General features: G+C 39.0%; 1 protein-coding gene across 2 annotated transcripts in view; it reads right to left on the minus strand.

Annotated features, from left to right (window-relative positions):
• The window catches only part of PHC3 (polyhomeotic homolog 3), a 94,701-nt gene that overhangs the window by 12,152 nt on the left and 65,331 nt on the right, over positions 1 to 17,218 (minus strand). For both annotated transcript variants that reach the window (XM_004704088.2, XM_045297395.1), the window contains 4 exons: positions 16,784 to 16,943; positions 9,037 to 9,151; positions 1,685 to 1,817; positions 1,361 to 1,592 (listed from right to left, as the gene is read on the minus strand). In XM_004704088.2, the coding sequence (XP_004704145.1) occupies positions 1,361 to 1,592; positions 1,685 to 1,817; positions 9,037 to 9,151; positions 16,784 to 16,943 (640 nt within the window). The remainder of the gene's footprint in view (positions 1 to 1,360; positions 1,593 to 1,684; positions 1,818 to 9,036; positions 9,152 to 16,783; positions 16,944 to 17,218) is intronic.

Here is a 17,218-nt window from a genome sequence, read left to right on the forward strand (position 1 = left end):
AAGACTCACCACCCTCTTCATACATGAGTCTTAAAGCAGGTTCTAAATCCACATGGTTTGATAGCTATTTAAACCCTACGTCTTCTTAGACATGTGCTTAAACGCCTTCCCATGAAAAATGTATGCCCCTTTAAAACATGTCCTTATCATTCTTTCAAAGGGACCAAAAAAACCCTATTTAACATTTTTAAACAAGCTATGGATAAAATGACAAGAACACATACGGAAAGGCAAACAGCTGACAGGCTCTTTAAAGCAGTGATGTTTCGAATATATTTTCTCCACTGTCACAGTATCTTCACTGTAAGTTTGCTTTGGGAACTTTGATTAGTTTCACAGAAGGGTTAACTAACGACAACAGCTAGGTTACTTTCAGTAAGTCTGGTAAACAAATCCAAATGAGATGAATTCTTCTGAAAAGCTGTCTCAAGAGAAATGGTATGATTCACAATATAATAAAATGGAAGAAATGTTAAAGCACAACAATAAAATCACCTTGTTTTTCCTATTCATAAAGTCAAAGTGGTTGATAAGATTTACCAACTTAAAAACATACATTATCTTCATACAGAGAACTGTGGGTCCCCCTGTAAGCAAAGGTACAGCTGTCTCAAACAGCCAGCCCTTCAGAAACAGGGAATGTGGAAGACAATTCTTGCATTAAAGAAAAAATAGAGAATGTAAAGAAGACCTAGGTTGATGGAACTACCGAAATGAGAATTAAGACAGGAAAACAGTTACTCCACTACTAGAACACAGTCTAACTGAATTTTCCGCTACTACTTAAAAAAAAATAAAACTTCAGAAGTACCCTTGATGTTTACTTATTGCAAGGAATCCAAGAATGCAGCTTCTTTCAAAAGAATCAGCTTGATTAAAAAAAAAAAGAATATCAAAATTTTATCCTAGCCTAGAAGGTCTGCATTAGCTTTCAAAAATGTTTATTAAAAAAAGTCTCTCAGTTCATTTTTAAAAAGTTAAATACGGAAACCAGGAGGAGCTAGAATAGGAAAATCGAAGAGCAGAAGGAAGGAAGTGTCTGATTCAATCTCTCTACTGACCTCCGAGAGAAATCAGACTGAAGAGGAGAGAGCACCTTTATTATCTTCTCGGCTGAGCTGTCACAGTGGAAGCAGGACTAGTCAGTTTTTATCGACTTGGGGGGTATAAAAAAATACCCGGTTGTGCTGAGGGAATAAGCAAGAGGAAACAGATCACATTTCAATAGCAAAGGCCATTTGACTAAAATATATACAGAACTTTCCTCGTCCTTTTGGGGAATAGGTGTGGGCTGATCTAACATCATTCCTGTGTGTGAATGCACAAGACAAACGCTAGGCCGAGGTGGTGAGCTACATACCAGGCAGAGAATGGATGAAGGCCCAAACATCGTCAATGGTCCATATGGATGGCTCTGTTTGTGCAACGGGCAGCAAGTCACTGTTCTCTGGCATTTTCCGAATCCTCCCGTCCCGAAGCTCACGCTCTCGTTCCCGCTCGCTCTGCCTGCGCAAGCGAGTTGTCATAGCAGATGGCACAGAATCTTCATGAGAAGCCAAGTCTTCTTCTGCAGATGGATAAGTAATTGGAAGCTGGAAAATGTAGTACAAGTAAAATACAGCATTGCACTTTTCCTTGCATTTCTGAAAAGGGTATTGCATATTGAAGCAAGGTTTCTACAGACCTGCCTAAGGAGAAGTTCTCTTGCTGCCCCATCAGGGCCACTCGGACGACGGCCGCGATGCCCAAGATTTTGATTATCAGGCTTACGATTCCAACGACTAAGTGCAAATTTTTTAGAACAGCTAACATTGTACCTAAAAATTTCAAGTAAGAAAAAAACATTAAATGGTACATGGAACATGGCATGTAATATTCAATTATGACTTTAAATTGCAACTATGCTACATATTCGGTAGGGACTTCAATAGCTCATAAAAGAAGCCAAAGTGTTCACTGGATTTACTTATGCTAATGGTAAAACCATGGCCCCTGTGCATATCATACCTTAACCCAATACTGACCACCCCTACCAAGGTATTGATGCTTTCTCCAGTAAGTCTCTTTATTTTTAAATAGTTTTATTGACATTGGTTCATACATCATACACTTCCATTGTTCAGTCGTATTAAAGAGTTCTTTAAAAAAAGTGAGCTGTACAATCAGTTCTAGAACATTTTCTTTGGTAGTGGAAATTTTTATGCAAAGTACAGATGCTATCATTTTTCGTAGCTGCAAAATAATTCTAGGTCCCAGGAGAAATAAGTTTTGTACTAAAGATGTATACTCAAAGAGATCATTTCTTAAGTAATCATTTCTGAAAAGATAATGAAAATGGGTAAGGAGAGGAAAATCTCAAAGAGCTAGTAAAATATTTTTCAAGTATTATTGAAAGTGAAAATATTATCTCAAAGTGAAAATTGAAAGCTGAGACCACCTGCTTGCAAGAGCAGCTTTGAAATGGTTTGAGGCCTTGCTCTACAATATCTACGCACCAGCAAGGTTATAGAAATTTCAGACATTCAGGAAAAAGGGGGAAAACAAGAAAGCTGAGACTACCAAGTTACACTAGGGATTAATTGTTCTCACTATACAGGAAGTTCAGAAGTACGTAATTCTATAGTTCTTCAAAATTGGCTGAATGGTTATTTTTATTTTATCAAAATAGATTGCCTAGTGGTTGTGGACAGAGAATCTTATAAAGCATGATAAACATTTTAAAGAGTTCTATACCATTGACTGGGTTCCTAACTACTAGAATAGAGTTGAAGCCAGCTCACAGCAACCAAGTAAGGCAGGGTAGAAAAGCCCCTAAGTTTCATTGGCATAGAATTCATATATCTTACAATTAAATAACTCAATCACATCAAGAAGAATTGTGCAATCATCACCACAATTCATTTTGAAACATTTTCTTCAATCTTGTACTCTTCGTTATTAGTTTCCCAATCCCCTCAACCCCCACCATACCTAAGGAACCGTGAATCCAGTTACTATCTCTGTAGATTTGTCTATCCTGGGTTTCATATGCAGAAACCTGTTTTTTTAAAAACATCAACTAGCAAACTAAAACAGAGAAAAACCTCATTTGAAAAGACAGAAAATATCATTAATGAGAACAAATTTAAATGAATCATAAGGGAGATCAAATGGCAGGGTGCTAAGTGTTAACCTAACTGCGTCTGCAACAATCCAGTTTGCAATGCGTTCTACAGCACAGCAAGGCTATTCACATCCCTGGTCCACGACAGAGGGGATTCACCAGGATTAATCTATGTGTATGTCCCCTTCACTTTTTTTCCTTTAATTTGTAGGATCATTCACAGGGGCAGATTTGTAGGCTTGCCCACATCCCTCAACTACGATGGGAGGGGATTCGCCAGAGGCTCACTTCATGTGGACTTTGGACTTCCACTGTCATCCACAGCCTTCTGCAGACCAAAGATTCACAATTTAAGCTCTGATGCCATTCCCTCCCTTAGACTTGTATATTGTTTACAAGCCTTGGATAACTCAGGGTGGGGTGTGCTTCTTTCATGTGGTCTTAGTTGGTGCCTCACTTAGATGGCTGCTTGTTTGAAAACAAATCTTTAGGACCCTGTGGTAGTTACATAATCTAGTGTAAATTTGAGAGGATTATGAGTGAATGGGTGGAGTCTGGCCTGTAAATCAAGATATAACCAATGAGGCCTCTGTGTGGGCATGGTCTTCTCCTGCGAATTCCGGGAACTCTGGATTTTCCTCCTGGGAGGCAGGAGACATCTTCTCACTCCCTTGGAGACGCTCTACTGAGAAGACTGACTGCAAGACATCCCTGAGGAGAAGCCACATGGACCAACCCTGATACAGCCAGAACCTGAACCTGGAGAAGCCACGTGGAGATCCACTGAAATGCTTACCACACCACTGGACCGAAAGACTTTCTACTCACTGGCCTGTGATCGTCCTGCATTAGGCGTCATTGCATGTGTTTCATGAGTCTGAGGAGGACTTTATAGACTGGTATTGGACATATGGGCTAATAGCAGACTTATGGGTTTGGACTGGACTCGGTTGGGATGCTTTCTTAATGTACAATTACCCTTTATATAAAACTTTCTCTTATACACAAATGAGTTTCTATGGATTTGTTTCTCTAGTCAACCCGGATAACAGAGACCCCAAATGCTAATCCTTCTGATAGCTGGGCACCATCTGTTTTCTTCACCAGCTACCGTAGTCATACCTTCAGTGATCTCTCTATAAAGGGGAGCCTCAAGAGGGACATGTAATAAGAACCAATTGTTCTTAGATTGGTGCTAATCCCAAATCCACTCATGCATCTATGGTTTTCATGTGTCTCTAGTTCACCTTAAAGGCATCATTGTCATTTCATGTTAGAGAAAATTACCAATCATCCCCCTGGGGCATCCCTTCCACAGCCATCAGGTCAATGCTGACTCATAGTGACTCTACAGAGCAGGGTAGAACTGCCTCTGAGTGTGCCTGCCTGCAGAGCTACCTGGTGGTTTCAAACTGACCTTGTCGTTAGCAGCCCAATGTGTAACCCACTATGCATTGATAGTGTCATTAGTTTGACCAGTAGTATCGAATTTAAAACACTGTTGAGAAAAGGAAACTATACAAGTACAGCCCTAGCTATGAACTGCAATACGTGAATTGTTGACTTGTATGGGTTGGATCTTAAATAAATGGAAGAACTTCTAGCTCCTTATGGGAGTAGAAAGCCCCAGGTTTCTCCCTTAGATTGGCTGGTGGTTTTGAATTGCTGATCCTGCAGCTAGCAGGCCACTGGGTAGCCACTATGCTACCAAGGCTCTTTGGATTTTTTAAACCCCTAGAATGAGGGCTCAAAAACCTGTTGGTCAATACTGTAGGCTTTGTGGGCCACATGGGTTCTTTCACTACTGTAGTACAAAAGCAGCCAACATAATATGAGGGGAGTCAAAAAGTACTGCTGCGGCTAGTCTCGTCTACACATACACCAGAACCAGAATTTTTGGTTTATTCTAACCAAAATGTTTTGTTGTTGTTCTGTTTTAACTTTTTATTGATAATGTGTGTTTAAATGTGTCTCTGTGATCAATGGATGGCTGCAGACACGTTCTCTCAGTAATACACTTGTCTTAGTTTCTTTATGGTGCCTTAAAAACAAGATACTTTGTGCCATGGGAATAAAACTATTTTATGATCAGGTCTATTAACACAATTGTAACAAAACTACTCCAAACTCATAAAAGCTTTGCAGCAATTTTTTGGAAATGCTGACCCACAAAAAATAACAATTTTTATATGGATCCAGTGTTTTAAGAAAGGTTGGGAAGACCTCAAGGGATGTCAACTTTGATGAATAGAGAAACTGGCTGAAGTCCAGAAACCGGTGGAAGAATGACCATTGATACAATAACTACTGAAGCCAGGATCTCACACAGTTCTGCTTTTTAAATTTTAAGCCATTATCTTGGTCTCAGCAAGCTTTCAGCTCAATGGATGCCAAAATGTTATGTAAAGACCAGCTAACTAAGACTTTTGAGCAAGACTTTCACCAGACTTTTAAGCAAGACTGAAGCTAAAGTATGGAATGAATACTACTGTATGGAATGAAGAGAGCATCTTCCAATCATAACAAATGCCACGGGAATCTGCTGGGCCAGTTTATTTCAAGGTACAGAGGTAAGCAGGCAGTTGGAGAGATTATTGGGACCCCAAAGGGGGAATTTTGAGGAGACCAAATAAGATCTTATAATGAAATGTGCAAGACGACAGGCAGAAAGGCAAAAAGGCAGAGCATGCTCAATATATTTTAAAATGAAAGAACTAAAGAAAAATGAAAACTTGTAATTTTAACACTGAAAGATTCTATGGGCAAAATATTCAATGACGCAGGAAGTATTACAAAAAAAAAGATAGAAAAAATACAGTCACTGGACCAAAAAGAATAGTGAGCCATTTCAAGAGATAGCATAGGATCAAGAACCAATGGCAGTGAAGGAAGAAGTCCAAACTGGACTGACAACAGTAACCACAAACAAGCCTCCAGGAGTGGATGGAACACCTGGTGAAATATCTCAACCAGCTGATGAACCACCAGAAGCACTCACTCTGTGTCCCAGCGTCTGGAAGACACCTACTTGGCCAACTGACGAGGCAAGCTCTATCTTTCCCCATTCCAAAGAAAGATGACCCAACAGAATGCACAAATTATAGAACAGTATCGTTGACATCACACACATGTAAAATCCTGCTGAAGATCACACAACAACTGTTGCAGCAGTACAATGGCAGGGAACTGCCAGAGGGTCAAGCCTAAAGAACAGACAAATCTGTCTTGGAAGTAGAACCAGATTGCTCCAGAGGCAAGGATAATGAAAGTTGGTCTCATGTACTTTGGACATGTTGTCAGAAGAGACCAGTCCCTGCAGAAGGACATCATGCTTGGTGAAGTAGAAAGATAGTGAAAGAGGAAGGCCCTCAATAAGATGGATTGACACAATGGCTGCAACAGTAGGCTCGCACAGAAGAACAGTAAGGATGGCACAGGGCCATCCTGTGTTGTACATAGGGGCAACATGAGTTGGAACTGCCATGCAGCCAACAATGACAACAAAAACAACAACCTTCTAAAGAAATGCACCTTTAGAGTTAAATGAAGATTCTTCATTTCATATTGAGGTCTCACCAGATAACCCAACATCCATAATTCTACCAACAATTTCTTTAAGACTATCTAAGCATACTGAAATTCCTCCAAAACCTCTTCTACACTATAGGTATTTGTTAGAATAGCGCTCTCCTCCTAGAACCAAATTTTGTGTTTGTTACCTAGTGTAATTGCAAGAAAAATTACCATTAGAAGGTGACTACAGGTAAGAATTCAATGTTAAGTGTGTTGCAGTATTTTGAAATAATTAAATGCTTAAAATATAAGCATGCTCCATAAAGTTCATGGAAAATTTGTTTTCAATCCATTTTTCCATGAATTTTTTGAAGTCACTTCAATTCTCAGAAGTTTTCATCACTTTGAAGCAGAGCCGCTCAAAACATGAAAGACTATGAGAATGGCAGCTTGACAACTGAGAAACCAATGAACTCATTTTCAAAGGAAATACTATTACTTACATAATTTATGTTTTACTAAGTTTAGTGGAATCCATCCAAATAAAATGTTCAGCAAGATATTCCCTAAATATGTACAATCAAGATCTTAAATTCCTTGAGGGAATAATCTTTTTTTGCTATTTTAGCACAGAGAAAATTTCAAAACAATCAACCTGTATGAATACTTCAAAATTAGTGATAAATAAATAGCTATATAATTAGGTTTTATCATCCAAATCAGAGTAGGTTTTTTCAATGAAAACTAAACTTGGAAATTACAAAATTAATGAAGAGGCCAAACATTAATTTTGTTATTTATACTAGCAGTCTCTAATTTTACTAGTTGCTGTTGAGTTGATTCTGACTCACGGCAACCCAGTATGTGTCAGTGCAGAACTGTGTTCCTTCAGATTTTCATCGGCTGATATTTCAGAAGTAGAGTGCCAGGCCTTTCTTCCAAGACACCTCTGGTGGGCCTGGTTAACAGCCAAATGGCATTAATCGTTTGAATCACCAAGGAGTTCTATTTATCTATAATCCCAAGCCCACTGCCATCAACTCAATTCTGACCTCATAGCAACCCTATATAGAGTTTGCAAGGCTGTAAATCTTTACAGGAGCAGAGAGTCCCAATTACCTCCTGCAAAGCAGCTGGTGAGTTTGAACCACTGACCTTCTGGTTACCAGTCCAATATTTACTCAACAGCACCAATGAACTCCCTTATTTATCTATAATAAATATCATATATACTCATGTATAAGCCGAGGTTTTCAGCACATTTTTAATGTAGTTTTTGTGGTAAAATTAGGCGCCTCTGCAGATATTCGGGTCGGCATAAACTCATGTATATACAGTACTATTAAAAATACTGATTTAAAAAAGATATATTTTACTGTCTACTAAAATCAGTGTAGGGGGATTTATTGCTAAAGCTATCCCACTTAAAACCTAATTGTTCAAGCAACACTTTTAAAACAAAGTAATTCATGAATTATGCCCCACCCCACCTCAAAGTTATGTTTAAAGGTCTAGCCCCTGTACCTATTTATATGACATGGTAAAGAAATCGAGTTTGTTATGTTAATGATATTATACCAAAGTAAAGTGGGTCCTAAACTTAATGGCGTCTGGGTGATGGCTTATGAAAACAGTATAACATAGACAGACACACTTGGGGGAAGAGAGGTGTCATGGAAGAGAAGCCTATGAACAGACAACGAATGCTCAGGGCCACAAAAGCAAAAAGGAACCAGGTCTGCCCTGGAGCCAAGAGAGAGAGAGAGAACCTAAACCTGTCAACATCCTGAAACTGGACTCTTAGCCTCAAAAAGTGAGACACACAAATCCTGTTCTTTAAAACACATCCACTCCTAACAGTTAGTTAGCATAACTAACTAAAACCCACTGCCATTAAGTCTAACTCACAGTGGCCCTGTAACACAGACAAGAACTGCCCCCAGAGTTTCCAAGACTATCATTTTCACAGAAAGAGACTGTCACTTTCCTCTTTCGGACCAGCTGCTGGATTTGTATTACCCCATCTTTCGCATCAAAGCGCTTTAGCCACTGTGCCACCAAGGGCCCGTTTGTTATAGCAGCGCAAAAAAAATGATTAATTAAAAGAAATAATTGTTTGGCTACCTTAAATACTAATATTTTATAATCTCCCAATCTTTTCACAAGTGGGATATGTCTAAACACTCTACCCATCAGAAGATTTCTACTTCGATATTAGATGATACTGTAAAACTCATTGTGCTAGGCGTATGGAATTTTCACAGAGCAAATTTAATAAATACCAAAGTGCTCAAGATGATGTGTAGTTTACATTATTCCTATAGATTATGGTCACAGCCTAGGCTATATGAGTTTTTTTTCCCACCTCACTGCAGTGGTTGCTGGCTTGTGCTTTATGAAATTCAAAAGAATAGAAATACCTTTTGGCACATGACATAGTGCAGAATCGTTTTGACCGCAGAAATTCATTCGCATATCCCATCTTCCCACAGAATTCACACTTGAGCAACTCACTGTCCATTTCTTCTAATGTCTCTAAAAAAAAGAGGGAAGCAAAGGGGGGAAAGATCCAAAATTTTAATTGTAGCAAGTCTTCTTTTAGTCACTAGTTCGGTTAGATATGCTGGTTCACACCAATTGGCTCTTTAACTTTTCAATTCACAACTACTCTGGCCCGATTCACCTCCATTCAACAGCCAACTCCACCAAATCCCTCTATCTTTCCCTGTCTCTGCACATACAGATTGTCCATATCAATAAATATTAGTGTTAAGATTCTCCCATGTCTAAAATGTGCATTCACCATGAGAGAAGATGAAGATGAAGAATAAGGCACAGCCACTACCCTCCAGAAGAAACGTGCAAACACTCGTGGGGTGTGGGCTCTGCACAGAGGTCATTGGGGGTTGGGTGTATATGGCAGGGAATGAAGATGGCTTCAAAGAGATTCTGACAGTTTGACTTTAGTGGCACATATCAAAGTATTGATTATATATATCTTTATATACTATATCCCATGGAATATATAAAGATATGTTTCTAATTCTGTTGGGCGGCTAACTGCAGAGTCAACTGTTCAAAACCACCAGCTGCTCTGTGGGAGAAAGACAAGGATTTCTACTCCTGTAAAGATTTAGTTTTGGAAACTCACAGGGCAGTTCTAACCTGGGTCTCTTTGAGTCAGAATTGACTCGGTGGCAGTGAGTTTTTGGAGTTTGGTTTTATATAGAGTATATAATGTGCAATGCATGTATATGTAAACATATATGTGCATATGCCATGGTATACATATATGTATGCACCTAACTATATTCCATGGACTGGAGTCCTGATCAGGTCGTGGTTACACTTGGGCTGCTCACCGCAAGATCAACAGTTCAAAACTACCAGTGGCTTCGAGGTGGAAAGACAAGGCTTTCCACTCGTAAAGAGTTAGTGTCTGAGAAACCCACACCGGTGATCTAGCCTGTTCTGTAGTGTTGCTAGCAGCTGGAATGGGCTTGATGGCAGTGAGGTTCGGGGTTATAACCCATGGAATACAAAGAGTTAATAAGCATGGCTCCAACACAGCAGGAACAGTGAGGATAAAGCAGGGCTTTGAAAGGCTTTGTGAGTCACTGTGAGACAGAATCCACTCCCTGGCACCTAGCGGCAGCAACATATAGTTAATGACAAAAGACCTTTTTAGTTCTATTGCAACAAAAATTACTTTGGACTAATTTTTTTAATTACTTGTAGCTTTAAATTTGCATCCCGACGTCCCTTTCAGGGTGTTCCCTGTTCAAATATCTTTTCTCTAAATCTACATCCATTACTTTCTTCAGGTCCTAGGAAGAAACATCCAGCCTAAGTGCTACATAATCTTCAGTGCTACTCAGCAGTCACCAAAACCAAGTGACTTCATCTTCATGACTGAGCTTTCTCATCGGTCCGGTTGATCATGCCTTTCTTATGAGCTGCCGTGAAGATCAGTGGGTGGTCAATGGATAGCAGGCCTAAGAAAGTGACCGTTCCCTTTCCACACAAGAACTGAAAGAGTGCTAGGACCTATAACAAGTGCTCAAGAAATACTTAAGTGAAACCTGTCACATTCTTTAAACAACTCTATTTTGTCACTTTCTTACATCATCATAACTTCCATGCCAAATCATGTGAAATTTATGTACCAAAACACATGACAGGTCAAGAGGAAGACAGGGGCACAGATGAAAAGTACTCGAAATCGTCTCACCAAGTAAAGTGACAAAAGCCCCTTCCCCTGAGCGAAAGAGGGTTTCTACCAGGCTCTTTCTACCTAGTCAGAACATCGGCCAACACAGTCAGGGGACCCAATGTCCTGACTCCCAGAAGTACTGTCATACCCGTAATCGTGAAAAACCAAACACCTGAACCTGACACAGAACCCTAACCCTCTCACTCCAACATCACTGCGACCAATTCAGCCCTAGAGCCCACTCCTCCAGCTCCACGTCTAGGCTGTACTGAGCGTTTTGTTACAAAAGGTTTTATTAGTTAGTATAGCACTGTGCAACATATGGAGGTTATGAAGCTTCATGAAGGAGAAAGAACTGTTCTTGCTGATGAGAAAGAGGAGAGCCCAAGCACATGCTTTCTAAGGATTAAGGACTTAACAAAAACAGAACATCCACTGACTTTCTCATAAAGATGACAGGAGTGACAGGGAGGGTAGGAATATACCAGTGAATATACATAGGTTTGACAGAGCATATTTGTACATTTGAATTTCTCTTTGCTGCAAATATATACATGAATGTAGTATGAAGCATATAGGGAGCAAAGTTATGACTACTTGTTAGATGTAACCAAGCACCTTAAAGGAATGAGTCCCTGGGTCTGGTGGACCACAGACACTGGGGACATCATGGCCAATAGGCATAGCACAGTCCAAAAAGACAATGTTTTGCATCCTACTCTGGTGAGCAGCAGCTGGGGTCTTAAAAGTTTGTGAGTTGCCATCTGAAGTACAACTATTGGTGTCTCTCTGCGTCCACACAAAAGAAGAGTGAAGAAACTTGAAGATGCATGGAAATAATTAGTCCAATTGGCTAACAGACTGTCTGTGAGGTCAGAAGAATAAGATGGTGCCTGGCTACCACTACACCAACTGCTCTGGAAAGGACCTTGACAGGGAGTGGATAGAATGGGAGGAAAATACAGAGGGAAACATTTTTAAAAACCATTTAAAAACACAAAACCGTCCTACTAGTCACATAAAGAAACTGTTGAAACTCCTGCGTCTATGGCCCTTAATCACCCTTCAGGGTCTGAAATGAACTCATTCCTATGGCTCAATTTTCAGCCAAACAATAAACAGACCCATAAGCGACAGTAATACTATGCAGGTCCCTATGCATATTACAATAATCAGAGATTTGGGGTCACAAGGGCAGCATTTACTCTAGGACAAAGTTCAGAAGGGTTAGGAAAGAAGGAAGAATGGAAACTAGAAATGTAAGGAGGAAACAGGATATATGATGTTACCTTGTGGGAACTGCAATCAATCACATGAAACAAAATATTTATGAATTGTTCAATGGAAAATTGGTGTTTCTGCAAACCTCCACCTAATTCACACTAAACTGATAAAAAAGACTTTATTTCTTCTAAGAGATTGAAACACTAACAGATCAGATATCCTTTGTGTGCTTCTTCATGGTGCTCTAGCCAACAATGTTCTTCCTGTTTGTTACTTTAAATCTATGCTTTATTACCCGAGACTCAGGTTAAAGCACATGCCACCATATTGGGAAGTCTCAGCCAGTTTTAAAGTTCTAAATCCATCTGTCTGTATCATTAACTTAAGTTTCTGCTCCTTAGTTAATCTTTTTACTATGGAAATTCTCTAGTTCCACACAAAATTAAAAGTTCTTTCAGGGAACAGAACTGTATCTTACTTCTATAAAATAGTTCTTAACTTGTAGCAGAGTATTGTATATGCTACATATGACTATTATAAGCGTTGAGTATCATGATATATAAGGAACTCTGATGACATCATGAATTATGCTTTGAAACCACCAGCAGCTCCGTGGGAGAACGATGAGGCTTTCTACTCCTGTGAAGTTATAGTTTGGGAAACCCAAAGGGGCAGTTCTACTCTCCCCTCTAAGTTGGCATCAACTCTATGACAGTTTTTGACAATCATGATATATCCTATGAAACTTCTTAGCAGTTTTCTATTCCGTGTCCTACCCCTGTGTGAGCACCAGATGGCATATTACAACCACTTTTAAGCCTAGAATTTTCATTTCCACAATACTATAGATATAAGCAAGAAAAAAAAAATGCTTGTACATTTTCACTTCAAATAAAAAACATTTCTCACGTAAATTAGTATTTGAAACTAAAAGTAGGCATTCAGGGATTAGATAAGATTTACTTAATAATAACAAGAGGTAAAATGTAGACCTTGACTGGATTTTAAGAAGAACCAAATACCTATAAAGGGGCATTTTTAAAAGATCATGGGAAGTCTGACTATGGAGTTAGTATTGGTACATGTGAGATCACATTGTAGTTATGTTAAGAAAACATACACTTTTGGAGGGACGCACACTGAAGTATACAGTGGTGAAATAAAACAAGGACTACAGACTTTAAAGCACTAGAGAGAAAGATTGGGAAAAGGCAGGAGGGTAGCCGAAATGCATGGATGAAGCAAGTATGGCAAAATAATGTTGGAATCTGGTGCTAATGCTGAGTCTGCTGGAATGTAGTAGCCTCATTATACAATTACATTTGTATCTACATTGGAAAATTCTCATGGTTAACATCCCTGTAAATATAAAATATTAAACTGAACTCAGTAGAAAGCAGTAAAACTCAAAGTTTACACCATTATAACTCTACTATTCAATCAGTGAATGGAGAGTAATTAAAACCTTGTGACAATTTACAATGATAGATGTACATTCCTCTAAAGAATTATGAAAAATGTGAACAGAGGCAATAAATATCTACTTGGCTTACCAAATGCCTATTTTGTTTAATTTAGCAAAATACAGGCATATAATACATGCTTAGTAAGGATTTGCCAAAAAGTTCATTTTAGATGAAATATACTGAGGATTATGACTTACAGTTGTTAATTAATGCACTACGATAGAACCTATACTAAATGTTATGTTTTTTAATGCCAACAAGTTAATTCTGAATCATTACAAGCCTATGGGACAAGATAGACCTGTACCATAGATTTCTTAAGATTGTAAACCTGCACAGATGCAAACTGTCTCATGTTTCTTCCTTTAAGGGGCTGGTAGGATTCAAATAGCTGACTGCTTAATCACTGCACCACCAGAAACTCTTTAAATGAAATTCTCACTCAGTACCACCCCTTGTCTATCAGTTTGTCACACTGTGGTGGCTTGTGTGTTGCTGTGAAGCTGGAAGCTATGTCGTTGGTATTTCAAATACCAGCAGGGTCACCATAGTAAGCAGTTTATACTGGGAGGGTGAGTTGGAAAGGGGGAACCGATTACAAAGATCTACATGTAACCTGCTCCCTGGGGGATGGACAGCAGAGAGGTGGGTGAGGGAGGCGTTGGACAGTGCAAAATATGACAAAATAATAATTTATAAATTATCAAAGGTTCATGAAGGAGGGGGGAGCGGGGAGGGAGGGGAAAAAATGAGGAGCTGATGCCAGGGGCTTAAGTGGAGAGCAGATGTTTTGAGAATGATGAGGGCAATGAATGTGCAGGTGTGCTTTACACAACTGAGGTATGTATGGATTGTGATAAGAGTTGTATGAGCCTCTAAGAAAATGATTAAAAATAATAATAATAAGTGAACAGTTTTCAGCAGAGCTTCCAGAGTAAGACAGACTACGAAAAAGGAATCGGCTACCCACTTCAGAGGAAGTAACTGATGAAAATCTTATGTATAGCTTCAAAACCTTATCAGATATTCAAGGCCTAATGAATGGAAACAGAACATTGTTGGTGGTAGTGCCCAAGGATGAGCCTCTCAGGTCAGAAGGCATTCAAAATGTAACTGAAAAGAAGCTACTTTCCTGGGATGGAGTCGACCAAGGTGTCGTGAGTGGGGTAAAGTCTGTGGGAGTGGAGACTCGAATCTTCCATTGCCGATGGGGCACATAACAAGGGAAGGAGAAACAGCTGCAAAAATCTGCAAATGATCAGAACCTGGAATGTGTGAAGAAGTATGGATCTAGGAAAACTGGAAGTTGTCAAAAACGAAATACAGCACCTAAAGATCGGTATCCTAGAAATTAGTGAGCTGAAATGGACTGATATTGGCCACTTTTACTAAAAAATGGATTTACTATTCCAGGAATAACACAGCCAAGAGGAAGGACATTTCAAAATCAATCTTGAGAGATAATGCTGTCTGTGATAGGATTATATCTGTCTGCTTTCAAGGAAATCCAATGAATACAATATTATTCAAATTTATGGACCAATCACAAAAGATAGTGATGAAGAACTTAAAGAATTCTGCCAACATCATCAGAAGTTGATGAAATATGCAATCAAGATGCAATGATAATTACCGTCGATTGGAATACAAAAGTTGGAAATAAAGAGAAAAGAACAGTTGGAAAATATGGACTCGAAAATAGAAATGAAGCTGGAGATCACATGATAGAATTCTGCAAAACCAACTACTTGTTCAGAGCAGATACCTTTGTACAACTCAAAATGGACTTCTCCAGGTGGCATACACAGAAATCAAACTGACTACATTTATGGGAAGAGATGCTGGAAAAGCTCAGTATCAGCAGCTAAAACCAGGCCAGGGGCTGACTATGGAACAGACCACAAATTGTTCATATGCAAGTTCAGGTTAAAGCTGAAGAAAATGGAAACAAGTCTATGAGAGTCGAAATGTGACCTTGAGTCGATTCCACCTGAATTTTGAGAACATCTCAAGAACATATTTGACACACTGAACACTAATTGCAGAAGACCTGATCAGCTGTGGGAGGACATCAAGAACATCATTCATGATGAAAGCAAAAGGTCATTAAAAAGACAGGAAAGAAAGAGAAGATCCAAGTAGATGTCAGAAAAGACTCTGAAATCCTAGAGTAGCTAAAGCAAATGGAAAGCATGATGAAATCAAAGACCTGAATAGAACATTTTAAAGGGTAGCTTGAGAAGATAAAGTAAAATATATAATGAAATGTGCAGATCTAGAGTTAGAAAGCCAAAAAGGAAGAGCATGCTCAGCACATCTTAAACTGAGAGAGCTCAAGAAAACATTTAAGCTTCAAGTTGCAATACTGAAGGATTCTATAGGCAAACTATTGAATGATATATCAAGCAACGAGAAGATGGAAAGAATACAGTCCCTTTACCCAAAAGAACCAGTCCACATTCCACCTTTTGAAGGGGTAGCATATGAGCAAGAACCAATGGTACTGAAGGAAGAAGTTCAAGCTGCAAACATTAGCCCAAAACAAGGGTCCAGGAATTGATGGAACACCTACTGAAATATTTCAACAAGCTAATGAAGCCCCAGGAGCATTTACTCATCTATGCAAGGAAAATTGTAAGACAGCTACTTGGCCAACTGACTGGAAAAGATCTTTATTTACACCCACTCCAAAGAAAGATGATCCAAGAGAATTCTCAACTATAGAACAATATCATTGATACATATGCAAGTAAAATTTTGCTGAAGTTCATCCAGCAATGATTGCAGCAGTACATTGATAGAATTGTACCACCAGGATTGGAAGAAGGCTTACTAACAACCTTAAGTATTCAGATGACACAACCTTGCTTGCTGAAAGTGAGGAGAACTTGAAGCACTTGCTGATGCAGATAGAAGGATGCTGTTTTCATTGTGGATTACAACTCATTGTGAAGACGAGCACAGTCCTCACAAATTGACCTAACACCATGAACAATGGAGAGAAGGCCGAGTTGTCAAGGATTTTACCTTGCTTGGATCCACAATCAATGCTCATGGAAGCAGTAACCAAGAGATCAAAAGATGCATTGCACTAGGTAAATCTGCTTTCCTGTTGTTTGGGACAAATTATACAACATATGAGACTAAAACAGTGAAAAGTAGCAAATGAAAAAATCTGTGTAGGTTAAAACTCCAAGTCCCTTCTCAAACACGAAAAGGGGAAGTCAACTTAATTGAAAGGTATCTGAAGTGAAGTCCACACACCTTCAGCAATCATGTCTTCCATCTCCGTGTCCGAGGAATTGTCTGCGTGTTTTGTGTGATTCTGCAGCTCTGGCTGAATGCACACTGAATCTATCACCTGACTATCCAAAAGAGGCCTTTTCTTCACAGGCTGTTCTATTAGTAAAGACGAACGACTCACCTTTAAAAGGGAGAGAGAAGAAAATTAAATGTTTAAAAATACATTCAAAAGTACGTTGTTTTATAAACCCTCTTGAAGTGAATGATATCTATGACAATTTACTTGTTCGGCTAATCAGATCCATTCATTAAAGGGGTTATTCCTTAAGGAAAGCTTAGGCAATTTGGATACAAGTGCTTATTCTCAAGACACCAGCAAAGTCTTAGTCAAGTGGAATTTAGGGTTCTAGAAAAAAAAGTCTTAAATTTTAGTAATGGCCAAAACTAATACTAATC

This window comes from Echinops telfairi, unplaced genomic scaffold (assembly GCF_000313985.2).
Source record: "Echinops telfairi isolate 266 unplaced genomic scaffold, ASM31398v2 ScPeMD7_7420;HRSCAF=8458, whole genome shotgun sequence".
NCBI classification, from domain to species: Eukaryota; Metazoa; Chordata; class Mammalia; order Afrosoricida; family Tenrecidae; genus Echinops; species Echinops telfairi.